The 19033-nt window shown below is 36.5% G+C and overlaps 1 protein-coding gene across 2 annotated transcripts in view; it reads right to left on the bottom strand.

Annotated features, from left to right (window-relative positions):
* The window catches only part of LOC116993786 (pleckstrin homology domain interacting protein), a 110223-nt gene that overhangs the window by 67635 nt on the left and 23555 nt on the right, over positions 1 to 19033 (bottom strand). For both annotated transcript variants that reach the window (XR_004417358.2, XM_033054801.1), the window contains exons 8-15: positions 15601 to 15822; positions 14929 to 15029; positions 7841 to 7911; positions 6968 to 7068; positions 6811 to 6851; positions 5582 to 5680; positions 3541 to 3694; positions 2471 to 2605 (exon numbers count right to left, since the gene is read on the bottom strand). Coding sequence is in view for 1 of the 2 variants with exons in the window: in XM_033054801.1 (XP_032910692.1) it covers positions 2471 to 2605; positions 3541 to 3694; positions 5582 to 5680; positions 6811 to 6851; positions 6968 to 7068; positions 7841 to 7911; positions 14929 to 15029; positions 15601 to 15822 (924 nt within the window). In the remaining variant the exon portion in view is untranslated. The remainder of the gene's footprint in view (positions 1 to 2470; positions 2606 to 3540; positions 3695 to 5581; positions 5681 to 6810; positions 6852 to 6967; positions 7069 to 7840; positions 7912 to 14928; positions 15030 to 15600; positions 15823 to 19033) is intronic.

Raw genomic sequence — 19033 nt, 5'->3', positions numbered from 1 at the left:
TGTATTTACATATGCAATTTAAAACCATCTCATCCTCTTGCTGAATATCAAAATTGCCTAGAATGCTTTAACCTCACATTCTTCTACGGCAAGTTGCACTCTCTGACATATTGAATATACTCCCTGAGTGAAGGTGACTCAAGTCACCGAATTAAACCAGTTCTGAATGTCCATGGACTCCAACACCAAGTTAAGTAATATTTACACAACTAAACCAAATGAAATGAAGACTGCAGGTGAAAATATGAAATATATGAAGCATATATACTTACTGAGAGTACCCCATGTGACAGTCATTTATGGGACTGAGATTGCTATTAATGATAAGGACCAAAATTTGGCAAACAGACCAAAGATGCTTCAAACAGACCAAAGATGCTTCAAATTAACCACAATTATGACAACTGATTTAATAGCAAACCTTCAGATTAAAAGCCTGGGAAAGGACATTCTGTAGGACCACAAGTCACCTAGTGAGACCAAATTGCAACCAGCAAGAAAGAAATAAATGGAGGAATCAAAGTTTTTGTTATATACAAAACAAACAGTGTATTTGGTTACCATGATTTTCTTTGTAATTTCATATTCACTGACTAGATAAAAGAATTAAGACAGACACTGCTTGCATTCCTTAGTTCTGAAACATTTTTCAAGGAACACTTATGAGAAAATCACCAAGTGCTGTTTCTGATACCACAGACCAGGCAATGATAATGAGAGATTCTTGAACTGTAAAACAGACATTTGCAATTTGATTTGCCACACAGGAAACAGAGACAACTGGCAGCTCTGTATGAATTCATGCCCTCCTGTAGCAATCCAGAACACTTTGCAGTTCTGCAGAGGTGACTACACAATGTCTGCCATTCATCACTAAGAAAACCTCTAATTTCCACCCATGTCTTTTGAATCTTCAAACACAGAAGACTGGCTAGTGAAATATTCAGTCCATACCCTCTTGTATAGCTGACTCATACAGTTTAATTCCTTGATTTGAGATGAACTGACTGCCAGATTTACAATTCCCCTCACCTTACACAGCAGGCAGACTTGGTCATATTAGTGTCTAGCATAAAGCACAGATTACTAGCTGAGATCTTCAAATTTCTCTGACTCCAAAGATCTTAAAATGTATGTGACTACTACCTTTTCTAGGTGTTTATGTTGCATGGTATTCTTGAAATAAATATTTCAGTCCTTTGGGGGCTGCCTAATATCACAGGTACCTGTTATTTAGATTCTGATAGCTCTTAAATGGACTTGGTTTAATAAGAGCAGATAAGCTCAGACTCTTCTGACCTAAACTCCATGAAAACCATCATCCATCCATTGTAAGTAGAACTGGAAATTCAAGCTAACCATGCAATGAGAACATACACCTCAACTGGCAAAGTTGAATAGCACCAAGTAATGAAGACGTGTGCTCACAACTCCAATATGATTATCTTAGATCCTTCATAAGCTCACTTACAGAAATCACTGCAGAGACAACACTACTCAACCCAGGTCATTGCTGAAGGAATGTAGTTTGCACTTTTTGTGATTAAGATTGGCTGAATTTTCTCAAAGACCTAATGAACTCTACTGTACTGCGGATCTTAAAACCTTTCTTTAGGTTCAGTGACCTTCCTGGCTTGAGTTCATTTCTAAATGTCCTTTATCTTTTTGTAAACATATCTGTGGTACGTCTCTTCTTCAGACGATCTTCTTTATGCTGGTCTCCAAGACTGCCATTCCACTACAGCTGAAGCCCATTTGCCTACTCTCAAGGATTCCAAATAATTCAAATGCTTTTGTAATTTTGCCCATAAGAAAGTCTGAATTGCACAATACATCATTACCTTTTTGATGAAAAAGAATTGGACAAAGACCCACCTAATATCAAGAAACAGATGAAAATACCTATTGCATCCATCTTGCAGGAAAATTAGTTTAGCACAGAAGACTAAATTTGAAACCTGCATGTGGAGGAGCTCTACACAGAAAGGCTGAGAGTATTCCATGCAACGGGCCAAGGCAGCATACAACAACTTTGTATGAGATCAGGAGACTCCTGAACAGCTTTAGCCAGATTAAGAATTAGTAATGCAAAAATAAACCAAGTTCCACCTTGGCTCTCCAGGCAGGAAAAAGAGCACAAAAGGAGGGTCTTGGTCACTCCATCTCTTACATATGTTCTCTGACAATATATATGAATTCATATATGATCTCTGACAACATTTCAGTTTTGTGTTGCTGAAGCATATAGAAACAAAACACTATGAAATACAGCCAAAGAAACAACTTCTAACATTTTCCAGATTTACTCTTTGCCCCACTGAACTGAAAAGGAATGTCTCATGACTTCACCAGATGCAGGATCTTGCTCTATACATAAATCATACTTCAAGATGGCCTACATAAGAATGTTCTAAAAGCAGAAGGTTTAGAATTATTGCTTTGGCATATCTGGACAAAGCACAATAATTACCATGTTGAAGTAAGACCGGATTTTGACCCCTCTTGCTAAATCCCAAACTATGACATTTCCATCATGTCCAGCAGAGAAGAGAACTCTTGGATCAAATGGATGAGGTTCAAGCACAAACACTTCATCTTCATGTCCCTGAAAATAAAGGCACAGCAGAATGAAGAAGAGTACTGTCTCAATTACTTACCCAAGGACTCAACATAGTAACACTAGCAGCTGCCACATTAAACTATGAAAATGCCCAGCAAAAAAACTACTTTAACTACACTTTTTTATTTTTGGTAGCAGTGGGTTACACTCTTTTCTTTCCAGTGCAATTTTACCTTACTAAGTAGTATGCCAAGTATGTTACCTTCACAAGTACAAGGATTTTTAAAAGACTGGTGTCTGCAACAGTTGGTCTGTTATCTTGAGGTCTTAATAGTCCACAGATTTCCATTTTTTTCCAGCAGAGTATGAGTTAGAAATTAAATTCAAACCCATAAAGAATGAAATATATAACTTCAAGTTAGAGAACATCTTCAAAATTAATGCTGTATTTTAGAGATTTGTATTAAGTATTTCCATCTCTAATCAGAATATCTAGTTACCTAGAGTTCACCATTTTCTCAATTACAAAAGAAGTATCAAGCATTAGCAAAACTGTTGGTTTATATTCATTAGAAGACAGATTTTTTTTGTACTCATGGAATTATTAAATTGCAGAAGTGTCTCTGGCTAAAGAGGACAAATTTACCCATCATTAGTATTTCAAAACATCATATTAAATAAAGATTAAAAAACCAGTAATTTCCTTCTGTCCTTCAAGACAGAGCTCCATTTCAATAAAAACAAGAAACCACCAAAATGTCCAAAATTAGCTTCAGACATCTTGAACAGCAGCAGTTATTTGCAACTTTAAGTTTTAAGCTTCTAATAAGCAGCTGATAGACATCTCTATTACACTTCAATTGTCTAGAAATATTTGTCACGGCAGTTTTCAGACAGGATAAAACATATTAGGAGGAATGTTGATGATGTATAAATAAATTTTGCATTTGGAATTGATAAATCAAGATGGTACACCTTACCATGAGAATGTGAATGAGTTGGCCAGTGAAAGAATTCCAGACTTTCAGAGTCATATTATTAACTGCAGTTATAACAGAGTGGTCATGGCGGTCCCATGCCACCATGGTCACTTTCAGCTTTGTGATTTTATCTTCCACTCCTTGAAAACTTTGTCTAAAACAAAAAAATAAAAAAATTTCAGTGTAACACTACTAACAAGTGAAAATACTTCTGTGTTTTGCTGTATATTTAAGAATATTTCTTAAAAAAAACAGAGAAATTAAAGATGTTTTCTATAATGCAGCACATGCAATCAGAAAGAATTGTAGATACTTAAATAATGACTAAAGGATCTTCCAGAAAATGCCCTCTGATACACAACCTAACTTACTTAAATTGATAGTAACAGTATTTTTTCTGACATCTAAAGAACAAAAATCCAAATTCATCAACCAAATAAGAGTAAACTGTCCTAAACAATATTTATAATAAGTAGCTCTCAATATGGAGAGAAGTAGTCTACACCTTTAAATTATCTAAATTCTCAGGCAATATTTAGTCTACGCCGACATCACTTTACTATTGGTAACAATGGCACTTAATCTTGCATGAAACCCAAACAGCAGCAATCTGTAATATAATCTATCAGAATACTCAAAAATTACATTTTTGGGAGTGTGATTTAAAGACTAATCACCCTTGAATTCTCTAGCACATCTACCTCTATGAAAACATCAACCAAACAGAATAGCATGTTACCATTAAGCAGGGAGACAAAATACAGAATCTTCCATATAGTAAGCACAACAACACATTGCACAATAGTATGTATTGTAGAACTCACTAACAGAAAATGTAGTTATAGCCAAATTCCCTTCTAGATTCAATGTAGAACCCAGGAGGCTTTATAAGCTGGATTCACTCTTTCCTTCCAGTGCAGCTATTTCATTTTATTTGAAAAAAGATTCTGTTCTTGTGCAGAAAATATCAAATTTGCAACTGCACTTATTCCTCTCATCACAAGGATAAAATAGAATTTTGTTATACGTGCTTTACTAAAATGAGCATTTCAGTTTCTCAAGATAAATTCACCATTTATGACCACAACGAAGAAGAATCCATTCCTCTTTTGACCAGTACCAATTAAAATTGAGAATTTTTACTGAGAGTAACTCAGTGTATTATGAAAGAACCAGTGTTTTACATACTCTTGTTCAACAGTTTGATGTCTATGTTTTATTGCATCTGTCCATAATAGACAAGATAATGTCAGATCTAAACATCTAATTAAATTACACCTTATTTAGCCTTCTCTTTCATCCCTCTCTTGGTCTTCCAGATATCTTTCCACAGAATACCTCTGAAACCATTATCTCTTTTTTTTTTACTAAATATCCTACAAAGCATTCAGTATGAACAGTAAGGGGAAAAAGGTTTATCCCTTAAACCTATTATAAATCTTTTTAATTTATGTCAACTGGAAAACATCTTCATGCCAAAATAAAAAGGCACAAACCACAATTCCTATTAAGTCATTCTCCATCTTCAAGACTCTTTTGTTGCTTGTTCCTACAAACCCTTGAAAAGTCTCCGATTGTTTTAACAAATGAGAAACCATTATGGAGCCAGTAATTTCTTTGCTTTGACATGTTGTATGAAAAGGACCCAATACTGCTTTTCTGGGCATGCACATTCCACAATATCTGTAAATATTACTAGAATGCAAGCAGTCTAAAGAAGAGATCTGCCCTGGTTTTCTTGTTCCAGAAATAAAAGTATGTGTAAAAAAACATATAAATTTGACCTTCAATGAGTTTTGATTACCTTTTATTCTTTTAATCTAATCAAAATACTATTGGCACTATTATCAGGACAAGCTAATTTCCACACCTGAATACATAGTCAAATATTTATTTTCATTGGATTTCAAGAGCTAGATAAGCCTACAGTGCATTTAAGCAATAATAATGAAAACTTTCTCTTTTTCTTTTCTCTCACTGTCTTTTTAATTTTTTTTTTACTAAGAATCTATGTGATAGCAGAACATTCTACATCACTTACCCTGCTGGGCGAGTAGCCATATCTAACAAAATACTTTTCCATTCTCGTCGCTTAAATTGCCAGATTCGTGCTGTTCCATCACGGCTTCCACTCACAAATCTAACAAAAGGGGGAAAAGGTTACTAGAGATCAAAGGCAGATCTGTACAGAAAAGACACCTGAAAATTAAGAGTCCCAGAATTTAGAATTCAAAAACAGAAAATATGAGTAAGAAGTCCAAACAGAAGGTTGTCCAAGTGGTTTGAGATTAATAAACACTTCCAACACCAGTAAAAAAATTGAAGGCCTCCAAAAAGTCAAACCTGCTTTCCTATCCTGAGCCCTTTTCAAATTAAATGAAATATGACTATTGGTGCACCTTGATGAGTTAACACACTGCACTGGCAGAGGGACACCACAAGCCAATGAACATCCCAAGGGACTGACCCTACCACACTAGGTCAAGAGGAGAGCCTTGCCAGTAGAAGTACAGACATGATTTAAAACAAAACCCATTCCAAATAAGTTAGCATTGTTTACTAAGTATTATGATATTTATATGAAGTGTTTCCCAGCCTGAGTTTCTCTCCCACCCTTTTCTTCCCCCTTTTAGAGGTTCAGGGGTTTCCCAGCCTGAGTTTCTCTCCCACCCTTTTCTTCCCCCTTTCAGAGGTTCAGGGGTAGGAGGAGGAGAAGAAAGAGGCGGGTGAAGCTTTGTCTACAACTGCTTGTATCATGATAAAAATGTATATTAGAACATCAAATAAGTGAAAGATGCTTCATAATAAACCAAACTGTTTTCTTTATCATCCTTCATATCCAACATCCAGAACTTAGAGTGAAACATTAAAAAAAGCATTAGGCTAGCCAAACAAAACATTGGTAGATCTAGTTTGATTTCTCTGTATGCAGTAGTCACTTAACTGAAAAAAGGTTTACACATTAAAATATATCTAAAAGTACAGGTATTTGATATGCAAAAATATATATACAGACATATATTTCTTAGGAAGAAGTTTCAAGTATTTTTATACCGATAATTTCAGCAAATTTGAAATGCCTCAATCATTACAATGAAAACAACCATGAAACTAAGGAGTACCATTTAAAAAAACAGTGAGACTCCAATCATTATAGATGATTTTACTAGATGAAACTCAAAATAAAGCTCTTTTTTTTAATAACTACCTCTGAAAACTGGTATTTTAAAATGTCAAGGTCAAAAAGCTAGCTCTGAATAGTGTGCTTACCTGCTACTACTATTGGAAAACTGAATGCTGTCAACTTTGTCCTACATAAAAAAAGAGCAGAAAAAGAAAAAAGAAATCAAACTTCTCCAAATTATCCCCTTTTATCCAAATTATTATTTTAATCAAGTACATATGTAACTTTAAAAAATGTATTTACAGTATGAAACTCCAACTCTGATATCTTCTCTGGCTGACCTGATCCAAAGAAATAAACCCTAATGATGTGATCTGTACTCCCAGTGGCCAAAAACATTCCACCTGAGAAAAACAAACAGATAAATCTTTTTAAAAAAGGGCAATCTACTGTTATTACAGTATTTTCAAAGAGATGTAACATCAAACACTTCAATTTATTCTCTGAAATTTATAGCTGCATCTCATTTCAACTATGCCTGTAATTGACCTTTAAGTCAAAACAAGATTTAGAAACTGCAAAGTTTAACTGGAGCTGAATTACCTCATGTTTACTGTCGGTAAATATGCATCAGCAGATATATCTGAAAGATTAGCTAACCAGAGTAATTTGCTTGCAACTAAGCCCTCAGAAGCCTCCCTCTTAAAACAAACAAAAAAAAAAAAAATCAAACTGAACTAAAACTCCAGTACATTTTGATACTTCATCCAATTATTTATGTAGCATTCTTCAGTTACCCGCTCTAGAATCAATAAACCCAAACCATGAGAACTCTGTAATCAGCCCCGTCTTGTACAAATCCCCATATATTACACCTCAGATAAAGCTGGCTCTCCTAATTATTCCAAGAAAAAAGTATACATCCATCCTGTTCTGAAAAGACTTGCAGTCACAAGAGACTTACAACATTTCATGTTTAACTGCTTCTAAGAATTTCTGCAGCAGTAATTATCAATGCATAAATTCTGCATTTATATTTTAAATATTTGTGGGTTTAACAGCCATTTAAACTCAAATTCATCTTAAAGAAATATGCTACAGTAACTGTACTGTATTTTACACTTCAAATGACTTCTCACACTAATACAAGGTAAGGAGGAATAAAAAGTCTTTTACCAGCGCTAAAAGAAGAACAGATCATCTGGACTCCAGGCCGAGGACGTTCTGTAAACTTCGTTGGCCTTGGACTACAAATTAAAAAAAAAAAAAAAAAAAAAAAAAAAAGTTAAGTAATTTCCTAATAGGGTTCCAAAAAACAAGTCAATATCTTAGAAATAAAGGACAGAAGGATAAAATTAAATATGAAGGAACAGATGGCTGCCCATTTATAAACAATTTAGTGTGACTATGCTTCATGATCTGATCTTTAGGAAACTAAGACATCCAGATGGACTAAGTAATCCATGCATCAAGGACAGTTGTAACATAAGTTAAATCCCATTCCCTTCTAATACTGCTATACAAAACACTCTCCTGAAGTTATCAGCAAGGCAGAACCGAGCCAGTTTCCCATGATATTCAGTTTTAAACTGCTGGGTGTACTGGTTTTCTCCTGGGGTATATGCCTGCTTTTACAAGAGAGTAACAGAGCTGGGTGTTCTTTACAAGCAAGGATATCAAAGAAATTTAAATAAATTTGGAATTTTTCACAGTATTAAAATATAAGAGTTTCTTCAAATTATATACATTACATTTGTAGGCTAGTTTCAAACAGTACCCAAAACTTCAGGACAATGGTTAGAAGGGGTTTTACTTTATGGCCCTCACTTTTCTCTAGGCATTTCAGAATGTGCAAGCAAAACTAAAGATTCAGGGGATCTGGCACTTTAAGGATGTGTAAAACCGAAACAAAGCAGATCAAGTTCTTCAATCATTATTTCAATTCCGTTCATGCATTACAGCAACCTCAAATCAGTAGGTGGTCTTGCACAGTATGCCACCTGCAATCTTCCATCAAAGAATTAACTTAGGAGAGAACAGCAGCACTACACCCACAAGTGTCATCACTAAAGATTTGCTCCAACATAAAAGAATGAATATTCAGAACTTATCCAAAATGTTCTCTTTTAAAAGCAAAATGGTCTGTATAATTCATTTCACCTGAAGACAGATGCTTAAGAGATCTTTCTCCATCAATCAGTTATTGCTATCTCAAAGAAATTAATAAGCATTAAACCTTGATGATGCTTATGCATAAAACAAAGTACAGTAATCTCACGATTATAAGCCGCACCATTTTGACTAAAATTTTGGCCCAAACCCGGAAATGCGGCTTATAATCAGGTGCGACTTATATACGAACAAAGAACAAAAAGTTGCTGTTTTAGTTTGGAGGACAGGTGCCTGCTGAGAAAGGCAGGAGCTTCTCTTTGAAATGGAGAAAGTAAACCCCTCCCTCCAAATTATTATAATTTTGAAATCAAGGGGCTTTCAGGCAAAGATATGGGAATTAGGAATAACAGTTCTTTTCTAGGGAAATTAAAATAGAAATACAGTACTACAAAGAAACAAACTCCAAACCCTGACAAAGTCAGAGCATAACCTGACACCCTGTCAGGCAGGGTGTTGGTAGCAGTCCCATTAAATGGTGGTTGCAGTCCTGTTGCAGTGACAATGTGATTCAGTCAAAGCAGTGCTCCTGTAGAAGGTGCAGTTTCCCTCCAGAGGTTCAGTGGTGATGTGGATTAATCCAGTTTTCTTCTGGAGTCCAGTGGAGAAAGGGGCTACCTTAGTGTCCCAAACCCTGTGTTTTCATCTTGGTAAGAAATGTTGGGCTCTTCCCCCTGGCTGGAGTAACTTCCAATGGGATGAAGTAGTTTTATCAGTCACACAGTGGGACTCAATGGGTCATTAGCAGAAAATGACTGGCTGGAGGAAGGATGGGTTGTGAAAAGATAAAGAACAATGCCCCGCCTGGTTTCAGTGGATGACCCATTAGCAGAATATCTCCCACGGAGATAAGGATCACTGCCCCCACCCTCAAGAGATGGTGATAGAATAGATACCTTTTATCACATCCTGTATTATAACCCAAGACAGTTGCCGACAACCGGACATGCATCTTATAATCAGGTGTGGCTTATAATCGTGAAATTACTGTAACAAACTTCAGCAATACCAGTACAGAAATCTTTCTCCAAATTATCCATCCAGTATAGGCTGTTTCTGTGACCTTTCCTGCAGGAGTTTTAAGGTAACTTCCTGCAGATTTGTGACAAGGAAACTTCACAAGATACACTAAACAAGACAAAGATCTTTTTTTACATAACAGTTGAAATGCTCCTTAACTAACAAGAACTATCAGACAATTCAATATGCAGTTTACATAATTTGGAACAAATGTAAATAGATAAATAAGCTGTCGTTTTTTTCTACTGTTGTTTGTGAACTCTGCCTTTGGAGTTTGGACAGCTGCAAAATAGAGCAAGCATGCACTTTCATTCTAGTTTGGATAACCAATTTAAATTCTCAAACTTTTGTCTCTCCAATGTATTTCAGGCATTAGGAGACAAGATTCCGGCACTCTTCTACAAAAGAGCAGATTGTAAAATGAGTCGGGCAATCAGTATTTTTGTGAAGCGTGGAAAGGGGACAAAAGCTGCCTCTCTCCAGGACACTGTTTCACTTTACGTATATTTTCAATGCATTTATTAAATATTTTATTAGTTTATTAATCCAACCTGAAGACTAGTCTAACTCTTGTCATGTAGTACCTAAAGCAGGACTTCTTCACAGAAAACAGACGCGTAATATAACCTCTATAATTTAAGTCTTTGTTCACAAGTTAATGAAAAAGGCTCAGCATATCCGAGTTCTGATACATGATCAGCCCCTTTAACATCAAGTGCCTTCTGTGTAAGAAAGCAAATGGGAAGTATGACATCACACTGATGATAATTGAAAAAAACAGTGTCTTGTCCAAAACAGGAATGTCAAAATCAGTATGTGTTTTTCCTGAGGTTTTCTTCCTTCTTTTTAAAATTATGGGAGAATAAATAGATAAGAAAATCAGCACACCAAGCTCCTCTACTCAAATCTGTGAGACGGTTCTGCTGCCTTGTTCATATGGTCTGTCAGTAACAGGCTAACACTGGAAACTTGTGATGCAAGGTGGCAGAAGAAAAATGAAACCTCAGTGTCTTCCTCAGAAAAGATACATAGGCAAGTATTTCACAGTGCAACTAATTTAACTGTGATGCACTGACCAGTTATAATAATTGTCCCTTAAACTTGAATGAAGCACATGATTCTTCAATTTCTGATAAGGCAGACTTTCTCACTCCTTCCTACTGTAAACTGATGCAAGACCCAACTCCTGTGTTTACCATCACCACCCAGAAAGTAAAAGACTAAATCCAGGGTAAGACTCAATGGCCTAAATTTTCAGTTGTTTTCCCATCTTGTTTGGACTACATTCTGTGAATTCCTTGCCTGCAGCAACAACCAATCTTCCTCTGTTTGGAAACTGAATTAATCTACCTGGAATGTTACTGCTTTTAGACATACCCAGTAGTTTCCTGGTCATAAATCTCTTCAAGGAAAGAAGAGGAGCACACAGGTGCCCCATAAAACTAAAAAGCATGCATCCACACTAGTCACAGAACCATGTGAACAAGGTTGCTCATTTTCCTTTGAACAACCTCAGAATTCTGTGGTCAGTTGTGCCAACGTCTCTTTCATTCTACGAAACGAAATCTATTGTAATGTGTCCTTTTGCAGTTCATCAAAACAGAGCTGTCACCAACATCCCCAGAGTGGGCCATATGTCTGACCCAAACACAGAACATGCCTCAATTAACAAGGTTATCAAAAAATAGGAGACAATATGGGAAGCCCCTGATTTCAGACATACTATGAATTAAATAATATTAACTGCAGCAGAGTTGTTGCAAAAATCTTGTAACTCAGCTTTGGCCAATCTGAGAATGAAACAAACTAAACATTTGCAGAGATAAGAAAAAAAAAACCCACAGAAAATACAACTCAGTGTAGTTAAGAACAAAACTGATTATTTCTGAGAGCACACTGAACACAATATCAACTCTGCCTTTCTTGCATTCCATGAAAAAGTTCAGCGAGGTACTAATGGCATAATCATCTTGAAATTACAATCAACTGTGTGATCATCACGCGGCTGCCCACTACCAGGTGACTGGAGTAGTGTTGAGTACAAAAAGTAGAGGTGGGATATACAGATTTTCTTTCTCTTTTGAGTAGCTAAAATTTCAAGACTTCACTGCACATCCCCATTTGAAGCATTGGATAATTTACTAACACACCTTCATCACTGATAGAAATTGCATTCTTGTAGAGCAGGCTGCAGTCAAGCTCAGGAGGAACATGAAATCAAGTTCTAACTTTAGCATGTTACAGCATCTTTCAGCTGAACTACTCAGAATTCCTGGTCTTCCTTGAAAGCTGAAATTTCTCCTTCCTGGGGTGGGAGTTGTACTAGAACCAAGATACAGGGTAGCAAGCTCAGAGGCTGAACAACTATGGTAAGAGATCTTACTGTCCCTGCCAACTTTCCTCCTCTTTAGAAATACTGAACAGAAGGAATCCTGTATTTTTTACTACATGGATAAATGGAAGGATAAACTTCCCACCTCACGAGTAATACTCTCTTCCAGATGGCCTACACATCATATTTTTTAAATATAACTTCAAAAGACACCTTATGACAAAAATTAACAGGCATCTTTCTTTCCCTAGATGCTCTTACATTTCTAGTCCTTGTTTTCCCTCAGCACATAACTGAATGGATGTGGAGGGAACCTGCCACACTTCTGCAGCTCTGGAACCACATCTAAGTGTGTAAGAAGTGCAATCACCTAAATGAAAACTGCTATGACAATATACACCCATTGCTGAGCTGCATTGGCCATGCAATGGAATTTTCTTGTAGAAAATCACACTGAACTGCAAGTTTGCCAATATTTTGGTTTACCAGAATAATCACAATAATCACAATTAGGAAAGTTTATAGCTTAGCACATGGAGTAAAACCTTCCCTAACTAACAAGTTCTCTGAACTAGTGTACTCTACAATTCAGGAAATTAAGACTTGTCTGTGTGTCCAACTGTTTTGATATCACAAGTGTCATACAGTTATATTCCAGTCCCAAAAGACATACCTGTTTCTTACTTAGATATTTTTATCAAGTTTTAATTTGAATTAAAAACCATCAATTACTTCAAATACATTAGAGCTATACTAAGCTTAAATAAAGACTTAAAAGAAGAAAAAGCACACAGGGATGCCTTTTAATATCTTCATATAGTGCATAATACCTTGCATAATATGCAAGGAGTTTTGTAACTCAGTTGCATGTTTTGTAAACAACCATCCTCTTCCAATTTGAAAATTGATACTTTGATTTGATACCTACTAGGACCATAAGGGTCTACAAGCAATTCCTCATTATATTCCCTCTTCAAAACACTCATGACTGTACATGACTCATCTTTACGTATTAGTTTTTTTCCAGACTGAAGAAATACTTAATGGCTTCCTCTCTCTTCTGAAACCCAACATAAAAAGTATTTCCAAAACAGAAGGTAAGGGCAGTAGAAAAATTCCAGTCTCAAAATTTAATCTGCACTATGTTGTTAAGCAACATGAGTCACTGGCATGACTTAGTTTACCAAACCACTTCCTTGCTGTGCTGCACGACAGTTGATTTGTTTTCACTATGTCTCTGTCTAATCACACCTCTTGAAATTACTTCTACATGAAAGCATTCCTCAAATATCTTTTATTCTTTTAATATTTGTTGAGCATATCTCACTAAAATTTTTTATTCTACAATTATAGATCACCATGGAAAGGAGTTACCACAAATGGCACCAATTTTCTCCCTCTCTAATTTTTATCTCAAGACAAATCCCATTCAACTTCACAATTCATTCCAACTTTCATCATTTCTAAACATTCATCTCCTAGCTTATATATTATAACCTACCTGACTCTCAAGGATTCACTGTTTTTTAATCTAATTCTGTCACTATTAGGATTCACTATTTTCTAATAATGAATACTAATAGTGACAGAATTAGATTCAAAAATCAATTCCATAGACTAAAACTTTATTTAGGAAAAGGAGAAGAAAAGAAACAGAAGAGAAAGATAAAAGAAAAAACGTGTGGGTCAAAAGGTTTACCCATCAGACAGACTAAGATCTCATCTTGTCAACAAGAGTTCAGACTTAGAATGCCTTAAAAACAATGTGGTGGCAACTCCTTTTCTTCACACAAAAATAAGCATGTAAGCTATCACCTCCTGCCCTCAGTAGAAAGGAGTCCTAATTTGATTACAGTATGCACTAGTCAGCAGAGGAATAACAACCTGACACACAGCTTCATTTACAGTACCAAAAGAGAAAAAACATCCAGAGCACATCAGAATAGTTAAGGTCCAAACAACTAGAGAAGTACCTATGCAAGCATGCCTGCAAGCTCTGCATAACCTCAGCACACTGGAAGAAAATTACCAAATTAGCAGCAATTACTAAAACTACAAGGAAATTGAACTTACCTTCCAGGAGTATATATCCTTAAGAACAGATCCTATCATACTAAAACAACCACTCCCAATTTTAAGCTATGGGTTTTAGTAATAAAGGAAAATAAAGAGCAGAGAGCATTTAAAAGCTGCTGAGCAAGTTGATTTTTTAAAACTATATATGAAAGTCCTGACAATATCTTTAGTATCTTTGAAGGCATAAACTTTAGGCACAACTTCAGCCATCAATACTTGGCTGTGCAAGAATTCTACCTTCTGCCATATTACAGCCAAGAGCAACTATGAAAAGATAATATAGGTAAGCAAAGAACAAACATCAAAAATATCCTATCCTGATTTATACTAGGACATTACTGTTGCCTTTAAAAGTGGATTTTGCAATCTAAATTGCAATAATTTTATCAACATAATTTTAATTTAATTTGAAATTGAAATTACATCAGAATAATGGAGTGCCAACTTTTGACATATTAAACAAAAAAATCCCAACAGTAGACTCATTTTCTAAATTAACACATATACAAGAGACAGGCAAGCTATAGCTACAGCAGAAATAGATCATACCCAACAATCACATACTAAAAATCAATGACAAGCTTCGTCTAGCCAAATTTTTCTCCATATTTGTACATCATTCTTAATTACATAAAGAGAGGTAGCAATAAATAAAATAGCAACTAACTTTATTTTAAGGGTGCCAGCATCCCACAGCCAAAAGCATATCGTTCCATCTGCCCCAGTTGAAGATAAATATCTCTTTGAGCCACTGCAGAGTGGAGAGAACTGGGAAAGGGAGGAAGAAAAAAAGAAAAGTTCTCCTGTTAATCTGTTCCAGATACACTAAGAAGTTCCACAATTCATCTCACCAAAAAAAAAAAAAAAAAAATCAAGTATCAAACCACAGTTAAGGGAAATAAATTGGAATGAATACCAAAATAAAAAAACACTGTTCCATCACTCCTTCCATAACAACCCTTCTGGGTTACATTCCAAAGCACTCCAGGTTCCTCTTCCCTTCCCCCACCACCAAAGTTGCACAATATCATGCAGTTCTAAACAAAAACAAACCAAAGTACTCCTAGTGACTGCAGTTTTTACTCAATGTACCTGTGCTCAAAATCACAGCCTGCAAAGAAATGGTACTTCAAAACAGAACTGCACACATGTGTCATGCAATTCTTTTGAACAAGGATTATGTCTGGGATTCTTCAAAGGTCAGGCATTTTGACAATAAACATGTTTTTTCACAATGCAGACCATGAAAATTCCTTCTCAGTTCAAGCTTAGTTGCCAGGCATGCATTTTTATGACACTGAATGTTCTCATGACTCATTTTTGCAAAGTAAAAACCTACCTGCAATGACGTTATAGATGCACTGTGGCCCTGCAGGACTGCTAAGGGTGCACAAGTTCGAAGGCACCAAACTCGGATCATTTTATCACAGCTTCCAGCAGCTATCATGGTGTTTTCATAGTTTACTGCCATATCAGATATTTCAGCTGCATGCCCTCTCAGGGTAGCCAACAACCTTCCATCATCAGTCGCCCAGATTTTTACAAGGCAATCATCTGATCCCTAGAAGTAAGGTAGAAATAATTTCAGCCATGCCATTGCTATTTTCATGATAGAGTAAGCAGTGAAGTGAAAAACAGAACTAGTGACATGCAGATATTCCCACTCATGCTTTTAACAGTTTTCTACACTACATCCAAAACACAAGTTTACATTGATTCTTGACATTATATACAAATCATGATGCATTTATAAAACAGATCACAAATCCTACAGCAAGTTGGTTTATGCTTTAGTAAGACACTTTTTCCAAAAATCCAGCACAAACTGAAGAAGTTGTTGCAATACATTAAAATATTCACATTAAAGGTGAAAGTGAATGAAACTGGTACAGCCTGTCATTTATACCCATATAAGTTCCTTATCTTTCCAGTTTCATCATCATCATACTTACCACAAGTTATGTAAACAGCATGCATGTACAGCTATTCCATTATTAGGTCAAACTATTACAAACCTGCTTAAATATTCACATTAACAAACACCAAAATGAATATTCTTTCTCAACAAGCTCAAGAGTTTTTATCTACGTATTCATATTTGACTTGAGCTTTGCTGATCTTCACACACAATTCTAACAGCTACTTGCCTGTATACAGCAAATTTCCAGCCCTAACAAAAAATTCACAACTCATTCCTTTATTTTTATTGCATTTCTATGCCTTCCTGAAAGTCTGAGCATCTGCACCACACCATGGCTCAATATCATGACATTTGAACACTGCACACACACCAACAGACAAGGTTTATTGTAAACATTTAATTCAATTATTTAAGTTTGGAAACAACACAAAATTTGGTTTAAACATCCAGAGTACTAATCTGCTACTTGACACACAGGTGCTACAAGTTACAATGTGACATAACCCTTATAAAATATGACCAGCACTTCCTATTCCATCTACTTACAGTGCCTCTGCACATCTGTCTCTGTAATCTAGCATTTTCACTTTAAAGACAGCAGAAGGCATGGCAATACTATCATCCACCTTTTATAAAATAGTTCCAGGTCTCCTAGGCAAAGGAAATAGTTACAGAAGCTTCTTGTTAATAATTATATTTTTTGCCTCTTGGGTGAGAAGAGCAATGATACAGCCTATATTATTTCTACCTATGCATAAAACTTCCATGCTGATTGTGTGGAACACATTTGCTTCATCTAACTGCCAGACTGCCACAGTGCCACACCAGGGAACACAACCAGAGCCTGAGTTCTAGCAATGAGTAGAGGACAGAATCACTGAATTGTTGAGGTGAGAAGACACTTTGGTCTAGTCCAAACTCCCTGTTCAAGTAGGGTCAGCCAGAACATGATGCTGTATCCACCACTCAGGTTTTTTATTATCTTTTGGGCATCTACTGAAGGCACCCTCTTGTTCTATCACCCAGATCTTTAAATGAAGCATGAGAGAGTACCAGTCTCAGTACCACACCTCTAGTGACTGGCCTCCAGCTGGACCTTGTGCTGTTAACCACAACCCTTCAAACCTGAAAATGCCCTAAGCTGACATTCTCACAGTCCACACATCTAACCTGTACATCATCAGTTTGTCAGTAAGGATGCTGTAACTACCTGAAAGGTAGTAGCTGTTCATGTGGTTCCGTTATCGCGGTATGAGACTCTAGAGTATGAAGTAACTTGTATATTCTTCTCAAAATGCAATCACCACCAAAAAACCCAGGAAGCTGACACAAAAGGATATGTGTGCTTGCTGGTGCGTAAAACTGTAAATAAGAGCCTCCCTCACTGCTTGAGAGAAACCTGAAAGTAGAAGGGAATGGTAGATCCAAAACTATCAAACCCTAGAAAAGGTAGAAATCAGTCACAGACAAAGATGTAAAATGGTCAGCAAGGAAAAAAATATTTAAAATTGTTGTGGCACCTAATACCACCTGGAGGGTTCCCAGAGGTCTTTTTAGTAACAGCAAACAAAGGAAAGAAGGTCACTATAAAATGGGCCTGCTGCCTGCCAGCCTGCTCTAGTGTCACTATAGAGGTGCACATTGTGCATTCTGTCAGCCAAGTCTCAAGAATGAAAATGGAGGGGGGGAGGGCAAAGGCAGAAGGAAAGGAAAGGAAAACAAAAGAGGAAAAAATGAAGGTAAAATTGTAAATTCTGCAGTACCTTGTTGACAAGACATCAATAGTAGAGTTCAAATAAATTAATGTGTTTCTGTCTGATCTGAATGGGACAATCCACAACTCTTAAAATTCTGTTGCAATTCTACTAGCAAGGGCACGTGGATTACACCACAGTTCATGTTTCCAAGGTTATATCCACAACTGTTACAAATTATGTACCTATTAAAAAGTATCTGTCAAAAGTGAATCCTAAAACAACTTCAGCACCAAGAGAGAATTGATGACTGCATTACCAAGGTATGGAGTAAAATTGTTTCATTTTCCTATCATTACACACACTTGTGGGATGAAGTGAAACTGCCAAGCAACACACAAATTAATCTTGAGTTGGAAATCTTACACAGACTATTACACAATGCTGTTTATTATTCCCTAGAAAGAATGATCTCCGCAGAGATAGGAAAATAAAGGTGGGGAGAAAAGGAGGTTTTGGCAGTCAGAAATTTAAGAAGTGTATGAACTAGAGAAGACAGTATTTGTTTCTATCACCCTGCATGGGTTCTCCAAGTCACACTTTTCAGTAGAACCAGAATACAAAGTCTCTACAGGCTGCAGGGGGACAGCTGCCTCACCACAGTCTTCCCCATAGGTTGCAGGGGAATGACTATTCCAGCTCCTGAAACACCTCTTTCTCTTCACTCATGATAGAGTCTTCAGGGCTGTTTCTCTCACATATTTTCACTCTTCCCTCCCAGCTGTAGCTGTCCTGCGATTTTTCTCCTTCTTAAATACATCATCCCAGTGGCACTATCATTATCCCTGATGTGCTGAGCCCTGCTCAGCAGTGGGTCTGTCCTGGACCTGGTTGGCATTGGCTCTGGACACGGAGGAAGCTTCTCATAGAACCACAGTACCACAACCTTGCTACATGAACACAGTAAAGGTCAATTAAGCTAGCAGGAAAAATGTATACTGTTCTATTTCCACTGTCTTTAGGCAAAATAGAAGCAACACCTTTCTAGCAAGGACAACATGTCTCAGATGAGTATGACTCAAAAATGTGCTGAGAACACCTTCCTGTCCTTTTAATTTGAAACAGAATATGAACAAAGTTTGAATTTGGAGGCTTTC

This window comes from Catharus ustulatus, chromosome 3 (assembly GCF_009819885.2).
Source record: "Catharus ustulatus isolate bCatUst1 chromosome 3, bCatUst1.pri.v2, whole genome shotgun sequence".
Taxonomy (NCBI): Eukaryota; Metazoa; Chordata; class Aves; order Passeriformes; family Turdidae; genus Catharus; species Catharus ustulatus.
The sequence above is the reverse complement of the archived record's forward strand: the minus strand, read 5'-3'. Positions and strand labels throughout refer to the sequence as shown.